At 39.0% G+C, this 21,992-nt stretch overlaps 1 protein-coding gene across 2 annotated transcripts in view; it reads right to left on the bottom strand.

Moving 5' to 3' along the window:
- Window positions 1–790: 790 nt before the first annotated feature.
- Window positions 791–21,992, bottom strand: part of GLRB (glycine receptor beta) — a 69,438-nt gene continuing 48,236 nt past the window's right edge. The window contains exons 8-10 of one of the 2 annotated variants that reach the window (XM_027116808.1): window positions 17,483–17,635; window positions 9,819–10,111; window positions 1,925–3,235 (exon numbers count right to left, since the gene is read on the bottom strand). In XM_027116808.1, coding sequence (XP_026972609.1) covers window positions 2,939–3,235; window positions 9,819–10,111; window positions 17,483–17,635 — 743 coding nt within the window. In that variant the 3' untranslated portion in view covers window positions 1,925–2,938. Of the gene's footprint in view, window positions 3,236–9,818; window positions 10,112–17,482; window positions 17,636–21,992 lie in introns of both variants that reach the window. The other variant, XM_027116809.1, reaches the window with a different exon arrangement.

The raw sequence follows: 21,992 nt of genomic DNA, 5'->3' as shown, positions 1-21,992 counted from the left end.
GGCTGTGGAGTCTGCACACAGCATCTTGACAATCTAAAGACATTACCAGAATTTAAGATGTAGACATCTTTCAACTCAGCAACTCCACGTCTGGCATCCACTTCACGGAAATATACGCATGTGTGCACAAAAATATTTAGTACAATGCTATTTTGTATTAGAAAAGAAAAACAATCAAAATTCATGTTTAAAAAGAAGCTAAATTCAGACACATTCATGCTATAGAATAATAGGAGGTAAAAGATTTATCAGCATACAATAGATCCTCACATAGAAAGAGCTCCAAAATATAGGAGATGAAAAACAAATCGCAAAACCATACATATGGTAAAATCTCATTTACGTTAAATCCCATTACGTTATCTTTTATATTTAAAAGGTAGATAGAGGTTGTAGATGCCTAGAGGTCACTGTGGTGACCTCTGGGAAAAGAGAAAGGTTTGAAGATAGAAGGTTATGACAACGTTAAGGGCTTACGTAATTTAGACACACCTGTTTTTCTAATACGTCGGGATATTCACGTATTACTTATGCCATTACAAAATAAACATCACAAAGTAAGTTTGTAGACTGCTGTAATTGTCTGATGCATGGGAAAGGGAAACTGAATTAGGGTGGTGTCCGCAGAAATGGAGAAGCAGTAGTTGGTGTAAGGGGGGAAATTTTAGGACTTGGAACTTGACAGGGTATACCGTGTGACAAAGGAAGGCAGATGGCCCACGGGGGACTGGAATAGTGATGGCTTTACTGGAAACAGAAAATAAGAGAAGCGGCTGATTTGTAAGGAGAAGATCTTTTTTATTTTGGAAACATGGAATTTGCGATACTGACATCCAGGTAAATATACTGCAAGTTTCCTAGAAAGACATAATATGTAAAGTACACAGATCAGAACTACCCTGGGGTTAAGTGACTAAATTCTCAAGATAACAATAGAAAGCGACTGTTAGTGGACACCAATTGTACTACCTTATGATCATTGCGTAATGTTCCATTTGTAGTTATACATACACACTTAATCCTGGGATAGCTAGTTATATATATTTGGGTATTAAAATGGATCTTAAGAGGTTACAATATTGTATTACAGAAAGGAATTCATTCACATTATTTTCAAGAAATAAATTCTTATGGAATGAGAACTGTCTTCCATTTCATACATTTCCCACTTAAAACTCTATATCTAAATCAAACTCCCTAAAATGAATGAAATTGGCAAGAATGAAGAACAGAGATCATAAGCAAATATAATTATTATAACTACAAATTTAAACGGTCTAAGTATTATCCAAGACGCTTTTTCCTCTCAGAGTTTAAGATGTTATTGTCCGGGTCCTAGCAGGATGTTGAAGTCCATCAACAGGGCGACTTGTGGCATTTTTAAAGTGACTCAGGTGACTGTGCTTTTGCAACTAGAGGGTGCTGAAGGACCGCAGAGGACTAGATATATCTCGTCTTTTAAAGATTCAGTTATCAGTGACTCTTACAAATTAAAGTCTTCAATAAAATAACATCGAATTATAGATGCAATTTGCATAAACAATATGTAAACACATTTTATTATTGAATTGACAATCCAAACCCTCAGCTGCTGCAAACTCTCCAAATAATGTAAATACACTTATTTGGTCTTATGTTTATGTTACATGGATTACTGATAGTCCTAGTATCAGCTATGGAGAAATAAGAAGGTACATTGGCTCTGATATTACTAGGGAATACAAGTCTTATAGACCAGAAAGTACCTATTTTGCAAGTTGGAATAAGACCAAAGCAATTAATCCAAGTAGCCTGGACTTTTAGCAAGAAAGAAGATACAAATGGAGGTGAGATCTAACTAAGTAATCGTTTACTTAACCTTTAAATGTCTTGTAACAAAATCAAACACTATTCAAATAAGAACAAAAGAAATCCAGGAAAAACATTTAATTTTACTTTAAAAGATGTGAGCATTTTAATAAAATAAAGAAGTTAAAATCCTCTAATGATTATGGATTTTTCTTCCCAACTCAAGTTACTTCTAGTAATAAGGTATTTTCCTCTTGGTTTCTTACAAATGGTATGAAATCGCATATTCATTGCTATATTCCAATTCAAAATATTTATGACTCTTTTTAAGGCACAATGATTTTGTATACTCTGTATCAACAAAATAAAATCCATGAAAATATATCTAGGTTTTAAAGTGGACTAAATAGAATTTCTTTTATCAGAAATATTTAATCAATATATCTCCTTTTATTTTTATTTTATGAGAAACCAGAATTCAGCACGAATTTAGGTAAATCTAGATTTCCCTTTGTTTCAAAAATGCTCACTGGGCTTTATTATCTGGCATTTGACAACACAGGCACACTTTAAAATGAGCTGCTTTTGCAAATTAGGAATTTGTTTGAACTTTATTTCTCCACAGAGCTCATGTAGTTAGAGTTGATATACTTCTACTTATAAAGTTATACCATATGTAATATATTTTTGCTTTATCTATGATAATACCATCTAAAATTGTACAAGAATAAGATGGCTTTCTCCGAAAGTTACAAGGAAAGGGATCTGAAACACTACGTACATTGCGATGATGACAAAACAGGGTTCAGAGTGCACCCCATTTTATTATCAGAATTATCGGAATATTTGCAATTTACACTAACTGGAGAGAAATGTTCGGATTCTATTTTACGTAGTACGCTTATCCTCCATTTATTCCTAAAGCAATTATGTTTGCTTTACATAAATACATCATGATTAGAGCACAGACGTAACAAGATCATGCTGCCATTCCACATGATGAAGGCGCCATATTTGTATTACACTCCAATGGCATCCAAAATGCAATATATTGCTATGAAAATGCAAGGAATGTTCACAGATTGGCATTAATGAACGAGGTTGTTCACAATGCAATGGGACTTGACTTTATACGAATGGAAAAGGTTTATCATAAATATATAGACCAGTAGATAATGTTGAAGAATAAGAAGCAGAAAGGAAACAACGCTCTTGCATAAAGATCGATCCTCTTCGCTGCCGTCGGAATAACGGGTTTGGCAGGAGGCGGCTTCTTGTTATTCTTGGCCTGGGATTTCCCAAGTCCGTTGTTGACCTCAATGGGTTTTCCATAGCAGTCATAATTGGACAATTCAAAATCTCTCGGTAAGCTTCCCACGATGCTGAAGTCGTTAGATCTCAGATCAGACTTGGACGTACAAACCTTTTTGCATCTGGTCTCTCCAACCTGAGAATAAAAATTAAAGACAGGATACTTAGAATTTTTCTATTTATAAAACGTCTTCAAAAAGATATTTTAAAAATCTGATGGTTTATTCAGTTGACTATTATGTCTCTTTGTCAAACAGAAATAATAGTCAACTGATTAAAGCACGGAATTACCTGAACATTTAGGGCTCTAAAACGTTGCCTATACAACAAGGCTTACGTCATGGAATAAACTTTTGGTAGGTTATTTTATGTTAAGGGATCAAGGCGCAAATCATCCTTTATCTTAGGTGCTCCCAGGCTTGTGAGAGTTCTCAGTTGAAAGACTGACCGATAAATGAAAATCCAACATTTAACCATGACACAGATCATATTAGCAGAACATACGGAATACAAACGTCTTCTGGTACCTCTGACCTTTGATTTCCCCAGGGATCCTATTGCCAAATTGGGTTGTTTATAAAAGACTGAGGCATTTATCCTTGCAATGAGACAGACTGTGTCTCTAAACCACACTCACAAGTAAGAACTAAAAATGGTCACAATGATCATGAACCAAAGATTGACCAACGAAAGGCATTCCTCACTTGCCGCCTGAAGATGAATTAGCCAGAGAATCCAAACTCAGAAAATCCAAAGAAACTGTGGCTATTTCAGCCAGATCATATGCTACAGAGACTGTTCAGTTAATCATCTCTGAAGTACTACATTTGACTCAATTCTCTACAATATACAAAATCATTATTTCACACTGAACTCTCTCTGGCCGTCAGAAAAGCTCGTGGAAAAGACAGAGGCTGACCAGTGGCTTAAGGAAAGGCCACAGAAGGGGGAGCCCATGATTCCACTGCTTCATCTTTCACTGTTCTTACTCCCGACCTTTGTGATTCACCTTGGGAATCTTCACTAAAATATTTACTGTTTCACCGAAAAAGGAAACCATGTCATTGTACACTCTTAGTACACTCTAGTCTTTGCCTTAGTTACACAATACATTGACTACTTATGTGGATTCTATTCACATTTACTAGGTTATGGCTGGGTAAAAATGATGCTTAATGTAAGATGTAAAACAAATCATTCCCCAGCAGCCCTTCAGGTACCAGGACGGCATCCTTTATCCGAACAAACACTGAGGCATATTTTCTGGGCAAAAGCCAGATGGCAGTGCTCAGAGGTGGAGAGCAAAGGTAACCAACATACACTGAGTGAAAACACAAATGAAAATGTGTCACCACATCCTCTGGCTTTATACATTTAGGTTTTTTTTTGTTTGTTTGTTTTCAATTTTGAACAAGTGCTGGTAATGTTATTTTTTTAAGCTGATCTATGAATGTTGGCTTTATTATTATATCTTTATGCCACATAGATATTTGTACAATCCTGTTGGGTAAGAACTTTTGAAAAAGATGTTTATGTAAATATAATTGTACAAAAGTACACAAGAAAATGTTGATAAGTAGGAATGGGGATTGACGCACTGGAATTTCATCCTTTCTGAATGTCTTATAGGTTAAAAAAAAGTGAATCACCAACATATTACAATATTTAGAAAGTGTCGATTTAGTTCCGTCCTGGTTTGACGGGACTTGGAGCTAAAGGAGGCCAGCTGGAAGAAAGAGGATTACCGTTCCCCGTTTTTTAATGTACAGTCCCAGCTTCCCCATGGTGAGAACCCAGTGGAGCTTAAAGAGCAGTTATATCCTGACGGAGCCACCATTGGTCCGGGCTCTGGTCCACATCAATTTAACCCAGTGTCTAGGAAAATGTCTGGCAAAAAATAGGGACTGATCAATGGAATGAGACAGAACAAAGCTAGCAACGAGACTCTAAGTTATTTAAATGAGACTTTGGGAAATCGTTCATGTATATATTATATATATGTATATATATATCACAAATCGTGAAAACATGTATTTAAAATTTACTTCCAGGCCTTTTATTTAAATTCCCCAATTTGAAATCTTAAAAGGTCACTCTCAGCAAGCAGTCTGTCACCTAAGCTCTGTCTCCACACACACATATACACACGTTCACACTCACATACCCTCCTGGTAAGTGTCCCAGACAGAAGACCGCATTTGAAGCTCTGGTTTTCCAGGACTGTTTGACGAATGGGTAAGTCTCAGTGTGTGTCAGCGAACTCGTGTAAAGACTGAATCACGACTTGATCGGAAGAGAAGTTGGGAATAGCCTCTCCATATCAAACCTTTGTACTATTCTCAGACTCTCAGAGCAGCCTGCAAGCTCTGGGACTCCGTGGGTGTCCCAGGCTCTCTCTCACTTAGAATCCTCTGCTCCAAGAGCACTAACTGTGCTTTAGAATCACGTATCAAAACAAAGGAGGACTCTGGCTTCTGACAGCAACTCAGGAAGTGTGACTCCTACCAGTTCTTTTTTGCACAAAGAAGGCCATACATATTTACTACAGAAATGCATTTACTCTGAACCGTATTTTATTCATGGCTTTAGGGGTAGTTTCAGTATCTATAAGTAACTGGACAAGTAGCCCAATTTATATGATATTATAACCTAAGTCACACATATTAACACTTCAAATTTTCTAGTGTTTTGTTTACATAAACACATTCTTAGATTCTGCCAGCAATTTTGTTCGTTTTTTGTTTGTTTGTTTGTTTTGCAGTACGCGGGCCTCTCACTGTTGTGGCCTCTCCCGTTGCGGAGCACAGGCTCCGGACGCGCAGGCTCAGCGGCCATGGCTCACGGGCCCAGCCGCTCCGCGGCATGTGGGATCTTCCCGGACCGGGGCACGAACCCGCGTCCCCTGCATCGGCAGGCGGACTCTCAACCACTGCGCCACCAGGGAAGCCCTGCCAGCAGTTTTAATCATTATATAATTGTACCTACACAGCTCATTCAAAATGTAGACATAGAATGTTACATTTATTCCAAGAGATTGTTTAAATATAGGAAATAGTTAAGGGAAGAATAATTACTTCAATGTTGAAGTGATAACAGGAAAAATCACTCCCAAAAACTTCAGTTTGGTTACACTAAATGCTTAGTCATTTAGTTTATTGAACACTCTTCTATAAACGTATTTGCAGATTCTTATATTTGAAATGAGGGGTGTGTGTGTGTGTGTGTGTGTGTGTGTGTGTGTTGGTGAAGAGTAGGTCTACTGCAGAAGTAATTTTTAATGACGTGTCAGAGCTGAATAAGCAATAAAATTAGGTTCCATACTGAGAAGTCCTCTAGTTGCTTAAACAGCTCATAATTCATTACCTCATTCGCTGGTCTCTTCTTCTGCTCATCAGAGACTTTACACAAACACAACTTTCTTTAGTTAATACTCTCCACACATCATTATCAAATCAAACATGTACATAAGAGTACAAAGAGTTTACAATATAAATGCTATTTTAAACAATTATAATATCACACGCAGAGGGATTAAATGAGCTACTTATAAGTAAGACAGCAACCCCACTCCACACATTCTTAAAAGTGACCTTGGTTCTGCAGATCTCCCATTTACACTTTCCCCATTTTTCCTCATATGAAAAGGTGTCTCATTTACTTTCATCATATAAACTTGTCACTTCTGAAAATTACCGGTAGCAAAAATGAGGTACTACGATAATGAGGCTGTCCAGGATAAAAAATGATGAAGATAAGAACTTCCAAAGGCTTCCCACTGTAGCCTCTCAGATTTTCTTTGTGGTCCTTTCCAGCTTGAATCTGCACACAGGTAAAAGCGATTCACCCGAGGCGATATTTCTGGGCCAGAAGACTTAGGTGTGACTTCACGGTGGTAACAACAGAGAACTTACTAGAAAAATGAGCAGAGCCTCACTGGTGACGTGTGGGCCTGTAACAGACCATCTAACATCTGTGTCGTCACAGTCCTAGAAGGATGGAGGAAAGGTACTCAAAGGAATAACAGCTGAAAACTTCTCCCATTTGGCAAGAAGCATGCGCCTGCATTTTTTTCTAACAAGCTGAACAAACCCCAAACTGGATGAACCCTAAAAAAAACACTCCAAAATACATAATTAAACTTCTGAACATTAAAGGCAAAAAAAAAAAAAAATCTTGAAAGCAGCCAGAGAAAAATGACATTTTACCTAAAGGAGAAAAACAGTGTGAATGAAGCAGAGTTCTTCTCAGAAGCCACAGAGTCCAGAAGGAATGGGCACAATACTTTTTAGGTGTCAAAGGAAAAGATCAAGGATCCTATTCCCAGTGAAGAGATCCTTTGGGAATGAAGGGAAACCAAGACATTCCCGGATGAAGGAAACTAGGAGGATCTGTTACCAGCAGCGCTACCCAAAATAATGGATAAAGGCAATTCTCTAAAAGGAAAGAAACAATAAAAGATAGAACGTTGGAATATCAGAATGGAAGAAAGATCAAAGTAAACAAAACTAGGCACAAATACAATAAACGTTCCTTCTCTCTCTGAGTTTTCCAAATTATGTGTGATGGTGAAGCAAAAAGTGTAACACTTTCTAATTAGGTTCTAAGAAGTATTTACAATAATTTTGTCATGTGAAGAGGAAAGCAAAAGGTGTTAAAGGGAGGTAGCATTTCTACACATCACACAAAGTGGTAACAGAGTGACATCAGGAAACTGTGATAAAGTCATGTGTATATAATGGGACACCTGGAGCAGCCTCCAAGCAAGAGAGTGACATGCTTACAAACAATACAGGAAACTCCACATGTCATTCTAGGAGCTGTTCAAGCAGTCCACATGGAAGAAGGAGAAAGAAGAAAGAGATTAAAAATAGAACAAATAGGACACAAAATATACACCCTGAGAAAACCATGATTCAAAACGACACATGCACCGCAATGTTCATTGCAGCACTATTTACGATAGCCAGGTCATGGAAGCAAGCTAAGTGTCCATCGACAGATGAATGGATAAAGAAGATGTGTCACATATATACAATGGAGTATTACTCAGCCATAACAAGGAACGAAACTGGGTCATTTGTAGAGACGTGGATGGACCCAGAGTCTGTCATACAGAGTGAAGTAAGTCAGAAAGAGAAAAGCAAATATCGTCTATTAATGCATATATGTGGAACCTAGAAAAATGGTAGAGATGAACCTATTTGCAGGGCAGGAATAAAGGTGCAGACGTAGAGAACGGGCATGTGGACATGGGGGTTGGGGGATGAATTGGGAGATTGAGATGGACGTATACCCACCACCACGTGTAAGTCAGATAAGTAGTGGGAACCTGCTGTGTAGCACAGCGAGCTCAGCTCAGTGCTCTGTGGTGACCTAGATGGGTGGGACAGGGGTGGAGAGGGGAGGCCCAAAAGGGAGGGGATATACGTACACATACAGCTGATTCACTTCGTTGCACAGCAGAAACTAACACAACATTGTAAAGCAACTATACCCCAATAAAAATAATAATAAAATTAAAAAAAATAAAATAGACTGAAGCCCTAAATATATCAATAAGTTCATTAAATTTAAATGATCTAAATATACAAACTAAAACGTGAGAGGGCTTCCCTGGTGGCGCAGTGGTTGAGAGTCCACCTGCCGATGCAGGAGAGGCGGGTTTGTGCCCCGGTCCGGGAAGATCCCACATGCCGCGGAGCGGCTGGGCCTGTGAGCCATGGCCGCTGACCCTGCGTGTCCGGAGCCTGTGCTCCGCAACGGAAGAGGCCACAACAGTGAGAGGCCCGCGTACCACACACACACACAAAGACAAAAAAATAAAAAAAGACCTGCAGACAGCATCACGTAAGAACAGTTTGCTTGCCTCTGTCTATAAAACCGTGTCTAACGTTCTAGGTGTTGGTAGGAGTGGCGGTCAGCAAATGGACATGGTCTGGGGCCAGATGCAGGCAAGGTTTCCAAGGCTGTAGGATGGTCTGGACCTGTTAGTCTCTTGTGGAACTTACCATGCTACGTTCAGTGGAAATGGTCCCCTGGCCTAGGGTCTTCTCAACTAGAGGTCATCAAGTACAGGCATGCTGGAGTGAGTGGACCACTGTCCTCAATCCATGACGTGGTCTGTGGCTCCAGGATGTATCAGTACCTGAATCTAGAGGCATGGTCCGCTCTTCTTAGACCCATCACCAAGTGACAAGGCAAGGTCATGGGTTTTAACTGTTCAGTTCTTCTCTAGCTACTCACTGCGCTGGGCAAATCCCAAGCCATGGGCATAGTTTCCCTATGAGCCAGGCACCCAGTAAAGAAGTAGCCTGCCTGACATGAGCATTGTGAGGCTCTCCAACTTGATGGGGAATGGGTGGGAGATTGACTCAAGAACGTGGGCCCCGGAAGCCTTCAGCCCCCCAGCCATTCACAAAGGTTTGTCAAATGAGAAAGAGTAGGAAGGTCTGTCACTTGGGCAAGGCCTCCACATTCAGCGGTGACCATCAGAGCAAAGGAACTGAAGCATCCTTAAACTCCACGGAAAGTTCTCCAGTCATTTGATAAAGTGTTAATTTTTTTCTCGGTTACTATTGGACCTAACTGTTTTCTATTCTTTTCCAAACAGTAGGTTGTGCTTAGTCCCTTTGCATCTGTGAGAGAAAAACGAGTGAGAACCAATTCTACCAAACCTTTAAACCCGCAGAACGCACTTTGCTGGCCGACGTCATCCTTACCTGTAAGGTGCTGATGTGAACAGGTGTGCCCGTGCCATTCACAGTGTTCTTCTTAGCTGCACTCCCCGCCTTCCCATCTGCTTGCTCAGCCTTGGCAATTCTGGCTTTTTCCGCTTCGACTCTCTTGGGGTTATTGAGCATCACCTGGACGACCGCGTACTCCACCAGGGACGCAAAGCCGAAGAGCAGACACGCGATGAGCCACACGTCCAAAGCCTTCACGTAAGACACCTTGGGAAGTTCCGCAGCCAGGGTTGTGCACTCAGAGGCCAAGCTGAGCACTGAGAAGATTCCTGCCGGACAGGAACAGGAAGTCAAGCTGCTTTTACTCCCGTGAAATGTTCTACAATCACTGCTCTTTGATGAAATCCCCCTCCGATAACGTTCAATGCCCCTCAGGTCCCCTTAAAACTCAAAGAGTAGAAGAAATACCATGTACTTGCTTCTTATGTAAGAATTATTGAATGTGGGTGGTATGTGTGTAAACACTTAACATTTAAAAAAATAAATATTTATTTTTTATTACCCTAATAATGAAAGATGTACTTGGTTCTCTTTGCTCTTGCATTGGGAATACAGGAAACACTATATTAGTATCAATAATCATTTAAAACATTGAAAAATATATATTCCACCAGTTGCATCATTTCAGAGGCTCCTGAAAGGTGTGGAGTTTTGCGGATTTTTTTTTTTTAATATTGAAGAACTAAGAGACTCTCTCCTAGAAAGAAAGGCTTTTAGTAAAATATAACTTCTGCAGATTGAAACAATATTACATATATATATATATATATATATATATATATATATATACACACACACACACACATATATTACTATTCTATTGTAATTATCCTCTATCCTGAAGAAAACTAATGAACAGGACTATGTTTTAAAAGTTAATATAGGTTTTAACATTTTCTAACCTGGAAGTGAAAAGTAACATAAAAATACAAGATCTTCTCAAACATTGCCCTAAACTCAGTTAATTATACCTATGGGCATTAATTTAGCAAATCATATTCCCAAGTTATTTTTTTTGTTCTTAATCAAATGTTATGTCAGCTTATCAATCAATCAAAAACAAGCCTTGAAGTAGCATATATTGACACCATTCTCTGTGTTTCCATAGCATTTCATGCTCATCAATAACACAGAATGTATCAAATTGTGGTAAATTTAGTAGTATACCTGAATCTTTATCCTGATATATTAGCAACTTTATGAATGAAATGGAGAATAGTGCCAGATTATAGAAGGCCTTCAAAGTCCTAGGGTGGATCTTTTATCGTATTTGGCAGAGAAATGACATTATCAAGAGAATATTTCAATAACGTCACTCTTCTAGGGATAAAAAAATAAACTGAGAAAGAAAAATATAGGAGATGCAGAAACAAAGAATAAGAAAATGAAGGATAGGATGAATGTGAAAGGATTTTGGAGAAAACATTTTTTAAAACTTGATTACTGTTTAAAGGAAGAAGGAAAAGATTGAGACAAACTTCTAAACAGAATGACTGGGAAAATACCCATGAAATATAGGAAGAGGAGAATACAGAAAAGATGTGACTTTGGAAAGAAAACACCGAGTTAGGCCAGATAAAGGCCGAGAAACAAAGAACTGGTGACCACGACTCAGCACAGGGCACTCAGGACCTTCTTGAAGGACAGATTGGCCAGTATCGTTCAGGGGAGGTTGTGGTGGAAAGGGAGGGGACTCCAGAGAGGCTCAGGCATCAGAAAAAGGAGGTCAAAGGAGCAGAGAAAGATTCAGAATAATAGGATATTAATGGACATTTGGGAGATATTTATAATCCCAGGCGTTACGTTAAAAACCATGGTGACCAATTCCAATAAGATCTGTATCATTTCGAAGATGTAAGAATGGAAATGGAGATCAGTTGAGAAGGAAGAGAATGTGGACCTCCCTGTGTGCCTTGTCTTCAGGAAATCACATTAAAATAGGAAACGTCCACTTGCTTTTTTATCCTAAAATAAGAAATCTGAGCCAGTATTTCTCCGGACAAATATTTCAGCCTTATCTTAACATGGCCTTCAGATGAGATTACGTCATTGTTTAAGTAACTCATAGTGAGATGCTGCCTGAATTTTACTACATTATGAACCAATAAAAAGAAATGTGAAACCCATCATTCAAAAAAATGGGGATATTTATAATTTCAATATTGTGTTCTTAATATATTATCCCCACTTAATGGAGCACCTCTCTAATAAATTCCAGGACTTCTTGGTATAATTTTTCTATAACGTGTTTAAAACATATAGTCCTTATCTGTCATTTGTTACTTTCTCTCCCTAATGCAAAAACAAACCAAGTCTAGATTTCAAATCAGGGAGTATGTCGTAAAATTGCTATCAACTCTGATAAACAGGAGTGAGGTCTACATCTACTAAAAGTTATGGCTAACAAATAATATAAATCAAAGTATTAATAAATTAACTACATAAAATAGTTAACCTGAATAAAAACTTCTATAAAGAATCCAGGGTGAAGATAAAGTTGTTTAGCTCATCAATATGCAGAAAGAACTTTATAGTGATAAAATCCTTATTTAAGAGACCACTATTGATAGTGAACTCCCATTGACTATGGGATGTCCAGAGATTTCTCGTTCAGACAATCTCAGAGGAAACATCTGAAAAATAATTCTTTAATAGCATATACTCTAGCAATCTATTGCCTAAAAGAGGAATACCAAAACCTAGAAGACTGAAAAAGGAAAGCAAGAAAAAGGGTGAAAAAAGAAAAGGAAAAGAAAGGGGAGGTAGAGATTTTTTTTTGTATTTCATTCATTTATTTATTTTATTTCTTTTCCTTTTGGCTGTGTTGGGTCTTCGTTGCAGCCCGCAGGCTTCTCTCTAGTTGTGGCATGCGGGTTTTCTCTTTCTAGTGTCTCATGCAGGCTCCAGAGCGTGTGGGCTCTGTAGTTTGTGGCACGCAAGCTCAGTAGTTGTGGCGCGTGGGCTTAGCTGCCCTGCCGCACGTGGGATCTCAGTCCCCCAACTAGGGATCGAACCCACGTCCCCTGCAATGCAAGGCGGATTCTTTACCACTGGACCACCAGGGAAGTCCCGGTAGTATTTTTTATTAACAACAAATGGAACCAACAGAGCAAATCAAGGAGAAATGGTGCCCAACAGCTACTGTCTAACCCTGAAATCATCTTTATCCCATACTGAGACAAACTACACTATGCAGCAAATTCTTATACGGAGTTGTGATTAATAACATGAAAATTCATTTAGAAATACTGCTGAATTATTACATCAGCATGTTATCATTGCACAGCATTCTAATCAAAGGATACTAAAAGGCAAACTACAATTACTACCATGTGGGAATCCAGAAATAATACCTGACATTTTTGAAAGAGATCTTTATAATCAAAAAGATCTTGAACCACTGTTCCAGATGATAAGAAAAGACTATAATAAGGAAGAAAGGTACTGTGTGTGACCTGCTAGAGGTCTGAATTGCGACCTGAATTATTCATCTTTTTACATTTATAATTAAAAAGTATTGTTTAAAAAAAATCCTTTTTAGCAGCAACTAAACCATTTCATGTACCAGAAAAAGAATGTGTTACAAGTAAAGTTTACGTAGGGTAAAAAGTGTAAGATGTTACCTCCACAGTTACTTTTATACTTAAAGAAATAGCTGAAGACAAAGTCTACCTAAAGTTCGCAGAGGAAGCTTTGATACTTGTTAACAATAGGAAAGGTAAATCAAAAAGAGATAGGAAGAAAAATAAAACTAGAACGCAAGACTGATTTTATTTTAAAAAGCAAAATGAGTCTAGGGCAAATGATATGTGTTCTTCTCCTAAATTTTAGAAAATAAAAATTATAGCCCATAGAAGGAAAAGATTGGCAAATTGATTTCATAATCTTTTGGAACAACGTAGGGGAAAAAAAGTAGAAAAAGGAAAGATACACTGGGTCAAAATAGCCGTATTGACAGAATATCCTGATATTTAATCTGTCAGTAATATTATTTCTTTTTTCTTTTTAGATAAAATTATATATATGTGTGGGTCTAATCACAGAGTCTCAAAATACCTGAAGCATAATTCCATAATTAGAGTTGGGGATTTTAACAACTTTCTCATCAATAACTATAATAACTAGACAAAAGACATAAAAGATTTTAACAGTACTATCAACCAACCTGACTCCACTCATATCTACAGAATTCTACACCCAAGAGTGACAAATATACAGTGCAAGTGACATGGGATGTTTGCCAGGAGACATATGCTGGGCTGGACCATCAACAAACTCTCAGTAAACATAAAAGGATTGAAATCATAGAGTATGTTCCCTGACAAAATTAAAAACAAATCATATCTGAGTACTTATGAAAACGTTAAATATTTGGAATCCAAACTACACATATATAAAGAATCCGTGGGCCAAAGAAGAAATCACAAGGGAAATTAGAGAATATTTTTTTAATGAAGGAAGATGAAAATACAGTATACCAAAATTTGTGCACTGCAGCTAAAGCAGGACTTACAAGGGAAATTTGTAACTTTAAATGCCCATGTTAGAAAAGAAGAAGGGTCTAAAATCGGATATCTGAGTTTCCACTTCAGTCATCAAAAAGAGATCAAATAAAATCCAGACTGAGTAAAAAGAAATAATAAAGATAAGAGCCAAAATCAATGAAAAAGAAAAATAAACAAATAGATAGAAATGAATGAAATGAATGCCGATGTTTTGAAAATACCAAGAAAACGGATAAGGCTTTATCTAGAGTGGTCAAAAAAAAAAAAAAAGAATTCACAATTTAACAATATCAGTACGTAGGAATGAATACTTCACTACAGCTAGACATGAAAAGGAAAAACAAATGTTATGAACGTGTTTGTGCTAATAATTTTATCTACTCACCTAATAGCTAGGAATCAATTGGTAAAATTTGCCAAAATAAAGGAAAAAACCATATAAACCTTTAAATATACTCAGAGAAAGCATTGAAGCATTTGGCAAAAGTCAACAGTCATGATAAAAACCCTCTGCCAACTAGGAAGAGAAGGGAACCTCTTCAACCTGATTAAGAGATCTGTAATAACTAGAGCCACTATTACACGCAACAGTGAATACTTCAACTATGTCTACCCAGAATCAGGAATAAGCATCTCTCACAACTGTATTCAACATTGGACTAAGGTCGAAGGCACTACAAGAAGTAAAAAAAATCAAGTATTTGGGGAGTATATGACACAGGAGTACGGATCAGGCAAAACGGTACCATTATTTTGATAAACACTATGCTAATATCTTAGAAAAGTTAAACATACTTTTCCTATAAAGTGCAGAAATTTCATTTCTAGGTGTTTGCCCAAGAGTAATGAAAATGTATGCCCACACAGAGCCTTGTACGGAATTATTCATCACATCACGTATAATACCCCAATCCCCAACAACTGGTTAATGGAGAAACACACGGTGGTGTAGCCATACTATGAAATGCTACTCGGTAATAAGATAGAACCAAACGTTAACACACGCAACAGCACATATAAATCTCAAAAACCTAAACATGCCCCTAGTTTTCTTTTCATGAGTCAACACGTTGACTGATCCCACTTTCAATTTACCACCACTGACCTCCAGAGGTCCGCGATCCTACCAGGCAATCAGGGTGTATTTCCCCAGTCCCTTCACCAGTCTCTCTCCCTTCAGAACCACGGTGCTTTTCCCCATCACCCTTGCAACTCATGACCTGGCTTCCCATTTCACTAAGAAAACAAAATCAGAGGCTAGCCCCCATGACCACGTCTGCCCTCGCATCTCGCTGTGTGCCCATCAGCTCTGCCTTCTCTCCTGACGCTACAGACCAGCAGTCAGTCAACCCGATGCACCAGGCACATCTGACCCACCGCCTGTTTTTATAAATACAGTTTTACTAGGACATATCCACACCTCTTCAGCTATGTATTGTCTAAGGCTGCTTTAGCGCTATGACAGCGGATTTCGGGGTTTCAACAGAAACCTCAAATGTTTGCTATTCAAACTGTCGCCGAAGGAGTTTGCCGACCCCGTGGACAAATCCACTGTGTTCTAGCAAAGGCCAATCCCTCGTTTCCTACCTCCCATCCCCTCTCACTGCTCCTGCACTTCTACCGACTTTCATTTTTTCCTTCACTACCGGTTGTTTTCCACCAAAAATAAACGTGTGTGGATTGTGCCCCTTAGAAAAACAAAACCAAGAAACCTCTCAGCTCCCATCCCCCCCGGCTATCTCCCCACCCTCCCCTCCTGTGGGCAGCTAACGACCTCCAACAGGCCGTTTACAGCGAGGGCTCTAGGTCCCCCTCCTGCGTTCTCCTGAGTCACTCCGACCAGGCTTCCCTCTTCTCCTCACTCCATGGAGACTGTCTCTGTTCTGGATCCCAGGGACCCCCTAGGCTGCTAAAGCCAAGGGCAATCTTTAGCCCTAACCTTGACCTACAAGCAGCTGGCTGGTCACTCTCCTCGCCTGGACACACCTTCTCCACTTGGCAGGATTCTAGGAAACCACATCACATAGATTGTTCCTCATCTTCTCAATCCCAAGGCTTTAGCCCTGAGATTCTTCTACCTACACGCCACTCATCGCCTTAAATACCATCTACAAGATGTCTTGCACGTGGGATTTAAGAAAGCAGAATCAGGGCTTCCCCGGTGGCGCAGTGGTTAAGAATCTACCTGCCAACGCAGGGGACATGGGTTCGAGCCCTGGTCCGGGAAGATCCCACGTGCCGGGGAGCAACTAAGCCCGTGCGCCACAACTACTGAGCCTGCGCTCTAGAGCCCGCGAGCCACAACTACTGAGCCTGCGTGCCACAGCTACTGAAGCGTGCGTGCTTAGAGCCCGTGTTCCGCAACAAGAGAAGCCACCGCAATGAGAAACCCGCGCACCACAACGAAGAACAGCCCCCGCTCGCCGCAACTAGAGAAAGCCCGTGTGCAGCAACGAAGACCCAACGCAGCCATAAATAAATGAATTAATTAAAAAAAAAAAAAAAAGAAAGGCTCTCGATTATTTCCCCAACCCGAGACTATTTAAGCCCTACAGAGACAGAACTTTCAAGTCTGGCTATTGGTGTTTCTATATCACAGAGCATTAAACATCACAAACTGGAGAGCGTGGCCTAACCAGCCCTTCCTCTCTCTAGCCTCTCCTGGTGGCACAGCACACAATAACTAGTGTATGCAAAGTCATGTTTAAAAGATAAATTCTATTACGTATTCCCTGATGAACAGTATGAGACAGTATATGATTTAGAAAGATTTCTATCCAAATAGTCATTTGTTTTTAAGCTTGGCACCACTGGGGATTTTAGCCTTCCGTTATCCGTGAAAATCGCTTATTAATAATTATTTCATGAGAGTCAAAGTAGGATGGATTAACTGCTTAAAATACCCCAAGGACACAAAAAGAGAAAACTTAGTTTAATTATAGAATGCATAAACACGGAGAAAATCTAGTTCAATGTCAAGGACTGAAGGAAGTCTGAAAAACAAAGAAAAAAGGTTGCCATCAATTCCAAAACTCACTGTCTCAACATCATTTGGTATAATTTCAAAATTATACAGTCATTTCTATAAAGATGCAGCGCACTCGCGACCCCCCGAGAGAGGCTGGAACACGTTACCCAGGGGCACTCTGGCAGCACTGGCGTCGGGGTTGATCCAGAAGGACAGCCAGGACAGAACCACGATGAGCAGGGTTGGGGCGTAGACACCCATCATGTAGAAGCCCACCTGCCGCCTCAGGGTGAAGATGACCTCCACGCACGTGTAGTACCCTGCCAGCGACAGACACGGGCAAGAGTGACACTCCCGCTACATCCCACCGCAAAATCACGTCGTGCCCGGAAATTACAGGTCGCTCCTGCTTGAGGCAATTTCACAAAGGGAACTCCACGTAAAAAGGACGGGGGCTGGTTCTGTAAATACGTATCCTTTACGTGATCTAAGAGGACGGCATGATGAGACCTGTTTCACCCGACCTCTTGCGACTTCATTATGAGATTGACAAACAGACACCATGTGCTGCTCTGGGATGGCCAGTCCCGGCTTTTAAGTCTTTGCTCCGAGATTTTGCAGTGACTTAAACTTCCCAATATCCTTGGGTCCTCTGGGAGCAAAAGATCTCAAGAAGCCACCGGGAGCATCAAATCAGAGCAGAGCAAGTCTAAAAAGAAACATGCCTGGATTACACGTTGTCAGTATAATTTTCAGCCACGTGGACCACTTCTTATCTGGAAGGGATGACCGTCTACCAGAGCTCATATGCACATTTACGCATGAAATGTGCAGACAGTCTTGGAGGTAAACACGAGCAGGGTAAGTGAGCGTTCCCAGTCTATGCACATAAAAGTTTGTAAAGGCAAACATCAGACATCCCAACCAAGTCTCCCCTGGTTCCACTCCAGGACCTCAAATGTTCTGGAATCGAGGGAAAGGGCTTCACTTTCACAGGCTGAGACTGAAGCAGACATTGCCCTTACACATCATTCTAGGACTGCCATGATGTCAAGTAGTCTCTCAAATTAATCACAAATTATGGGCAGCCTCATAATAGCCTTTGCTGACTGGAGAAAGAAAATAAGTGACACAAATAGCCTCCCAGCACTGGCATACAAGAGACGTTTCCAGATGTTTGAGATGAATTTTTAAAATGTTCAATTTAGATTAAAATGTCATTTCCCATTCAACAAAAGGAAGGGTATGCATGAATTCCAAAACGTTAAAATATCTTCAGTTGCGTTCAGCTTAAACTGTACACAATTATTTTAAAATACTGAGACAAATGAATGGACAGTGCATAAATAAAATAACTATGGGGGAAAAAGACAATATTACTTTTTTACTGTGTTTTAGTTTAAAAAGTTGTACTTATCTAGTTTTCCGAGTTGGGAAGAAGGTATATATTTCTGATGCTAGAATAATCTTCATATTTATTCATTAATAGTATCTAGAGCAGTAATTGCACACAAATAGGGTCTTTCAAAGAATGGCTATTCTCATCCCTTTATCAAATAGCTTAGATTAGAAATCTATCCTTTTCCCAATAATCATTGATACCTCGGAGGGATTAGAAAGATGTTAGGGCTAATTTGTAACAAAAATAAATAGTTGATTTGAACTAAGTAAATTCTAATTATGCCAAATGTTTCCATATTATATCAAAAAAAGACAAGCATGGGCTTCCCTGGTGGCGCAGTGGTTGAGAGTCCGCCTGCCGATGCAGGGGACACAGGTTCGTGCCCTGGTCCGGGAGGATCCCACATGCCGCGGAGCGGCTGGGCCAGTGAGCCATGGCCGCTGAGCCTGCGCGTCCAGAGCCTGTGCTCCGCAACGGGAGAGGCCACGGCAGTGAGAGGCCCGCGTACCGCAAAAAAAAAAAAAAAAAAAAAAAAAAAAAAGACAAGCAATGCAGAGTGTTTGTCTTTTTTAAATTTTAAATTCATTAAAACTAGGCAATTCATTTAAATGGTGCACAGGTTCTAAAAAGATATGAAAGGCAAAACGATGGAAAATCCCCCTCCCTTTTCAGTGCCTACCTCTTATCTCAACTTCCTGCCTGGACAAATGAGAACATATGCTTCCAACTAACAACCATGTGCAAAACTTCCAAACTATAATCTTTCATAAGCCCATTCGCTGCAATTAAGGAGGCCCACAGCGTTGCCTACACGCGGTTCTGCAGTACCTTGCTTTCTAAGAGTGTCACTCCCTCAAGGTAACTTTACACTCACCTAGTGCCTGTGAAATGGGGAAGAACACATATGTGCTTATTACGTATCTTTAGGAGCCTAGGTTGTCACAAGGATTATAACAATTTTCTATAAAGTTGCTCACTTTCCAATGCATTTGCGCATCCCATCCACCACATTTAGATGACAGCCTAGTAACCGATTGCTTCATCTCAAGCCACCCCCCGGGGAGCTTCCCAAGACGTGGATGCACTTAGCAGTAAAATATATGCCTGGATATCATAGTGATTTGCTCCATAAACTTTTATGAGAAACATTCCTTGATCTTTTTTGATTTCCTGGTACTGTTACATTTATGAGGGGCAGGTGGGCAGCTAATGGGTATAAATGCTCACTGGCAAATTCAATTTACTTTCTATTTCCTGTGAGCTTTTATTTATTATTCACTCAGGCTTCCAATTTAAAGATTTTTCTATACTTGTGTACCCATATATTTCTCCACCTGTGTAATTTCTACTATTATAAATAAAACCCTAATTTTTAATAAAGTTAAAGCCAAATCACCATTTCGGATAATTTTGTACAAATTAAAGAAAATATTGGCCATCATTTTATACATTGCTTTCTGTATCTTTTCCAGTATTCTGCACTGTTAAGCATTTCATATATTTTGGATGTTCTATTTTCCTAGATACATTTCTAAGTATTATCCAAACATTAAAATGTTTTTCTTATATCCATATACTGATTCATATAAATACTGACAAAGCATGTTTACTGAAATATAGTGCCAATTATTATTATGTTAGCCATGAGTTTTTTCTTATTTTCTGTATCTAATGAGATATAAGCGACTTATTTATGATAACTCAAAAAATAAATACCACACACACACAAAAATCTATGAAAGATTTACTTATCGTAAATCTTGAGTATATCCCCAAATACTCTCTACCACAGCACACCCTCTTATTTCCTTCTTAGGACTAAAAGAATTATATTTACTTTACTTGCTTGCCATGTAAGAATATGGATCTATAAAACAGCAGGGATCTGTCCTTTATTCACTGCTGAGTCCCCAAGTAGAGGCTTCTTTTTTGTTAAGATTGTTTTGATGTGGACCGTTTTTAAAGTCTTTATTGAATTTGTTACAATATTGCTTCTGTTTTATGTTCTGTCCTTTTGGCCACGAGGCATGTGAGATCTTAGCTCCACGACCAGGGATCGAACCCGCATCCCCTGCACTGGAAGGTGAAATCTTAACCACTGGACCTCCAGGGAAGTCCCGAGACATTTTAAGTTCAGGGCTTAAAGGTGAAAAAATGAATAACCCCATGATTTTCAATACTATTACATGATTTTATACTACATAAAATTAGAAATAAAATTACTGGTTTTATTTTTCATCTCTAGATGAAGTTTAAAAAACTTCAGTAAACTCTATTTCAAGTTTCTCCAACAATTTAGAGACTATTCATTTTGAAATGTTAATCGTATAATCTGGATGTGGGTAACTATTTTCCAAATATAATAGCACTCACAGGATTGTTGTGAGGATTAAATGATAGAATTCCTGCAAAGTGCTTAAAGCAATGCCTGACAGATAGCAAGAACTCAAAAAGCCATGTATTAAATGTTTCTGTACATCAATCCTCCGAAAAACTTCTCTTGGCTTTCAAGTTTATTTTTTCCATTACTAGGTGAGAAATCCCCGAAAACTGTAGTCAGTCCCAATTTGCATAAGTCACAGAGAGGAGAATGACTGTGCCCAGGTTACAGCTGACACTGATTTGCCCTTGACCTTCAGGAAGTCGTTGACCCTGCATCTCAGTTATTTTATGTGTTCAACAAAAGAGCTGACTCAGCATTAGCCGACCGATCACTTCCACATCTGACAATCAAGGTATCTACGATTTCTTCACGGAGTACTTGGATGGTCAAATTTTTAAGAGCTCTGTTTTTCCATTAAAAATTTTGATAACTCTTTCAGCAGTGTATTTGCTTATTTTGTCTCTTGTCCTAAAATACTATAAGCTCTACAAGCGAAGGGACTATTTATATATAAATGTTACATAATCTGTTAATTTAATTGAAGGTCAATGACAACAGATGCTTAAACTAACGTTATCTCTAAGTTGGCCCGTGTTGTATCTATTATTACAACAACGTAGATGTGCAACTATTCACTCTATCTTTTATTCTAATCAACAGGTATGTTTTAAATCATATTTTGTCCTTGATGATGTCACGATGCAGCATTTTAGCTCAAACATCTCATCTCAGTAAATTTTCCACAATTACTCTACACGTTTTTATTTTTGCAAAGTCAACATAAATGTTGCAATAAACTTAAACTTTAATTACATCTATTCCTGAATATCTTTGTCATGATTTACTTCCTGATACAGAAATAGAATTTTGTGATAATTTATAAGTTAGACTG

This window comes from Aethalodelphis obliquidens, unplaced genomic scaffold (genome assembly GCF_003676395.1).
Source record: "Aethalodelphis obliquidens isolate GAN/ISIS:26980383/991018 unplaced genomic scaffold, ASM367639v1 scaffold17, whole genome shotgun sequence".
NCBI lineage: Eukaryota > Metazoa > Chordata > Mammalia > Artiodactyla > Delphinidae > Aethalodelphis > Aethalodelphis obliquidens.
Note: the sequence above shows the minus strand (reverse complement) of the source record. Positions and strands in the feature narration are given on the sequence as shown.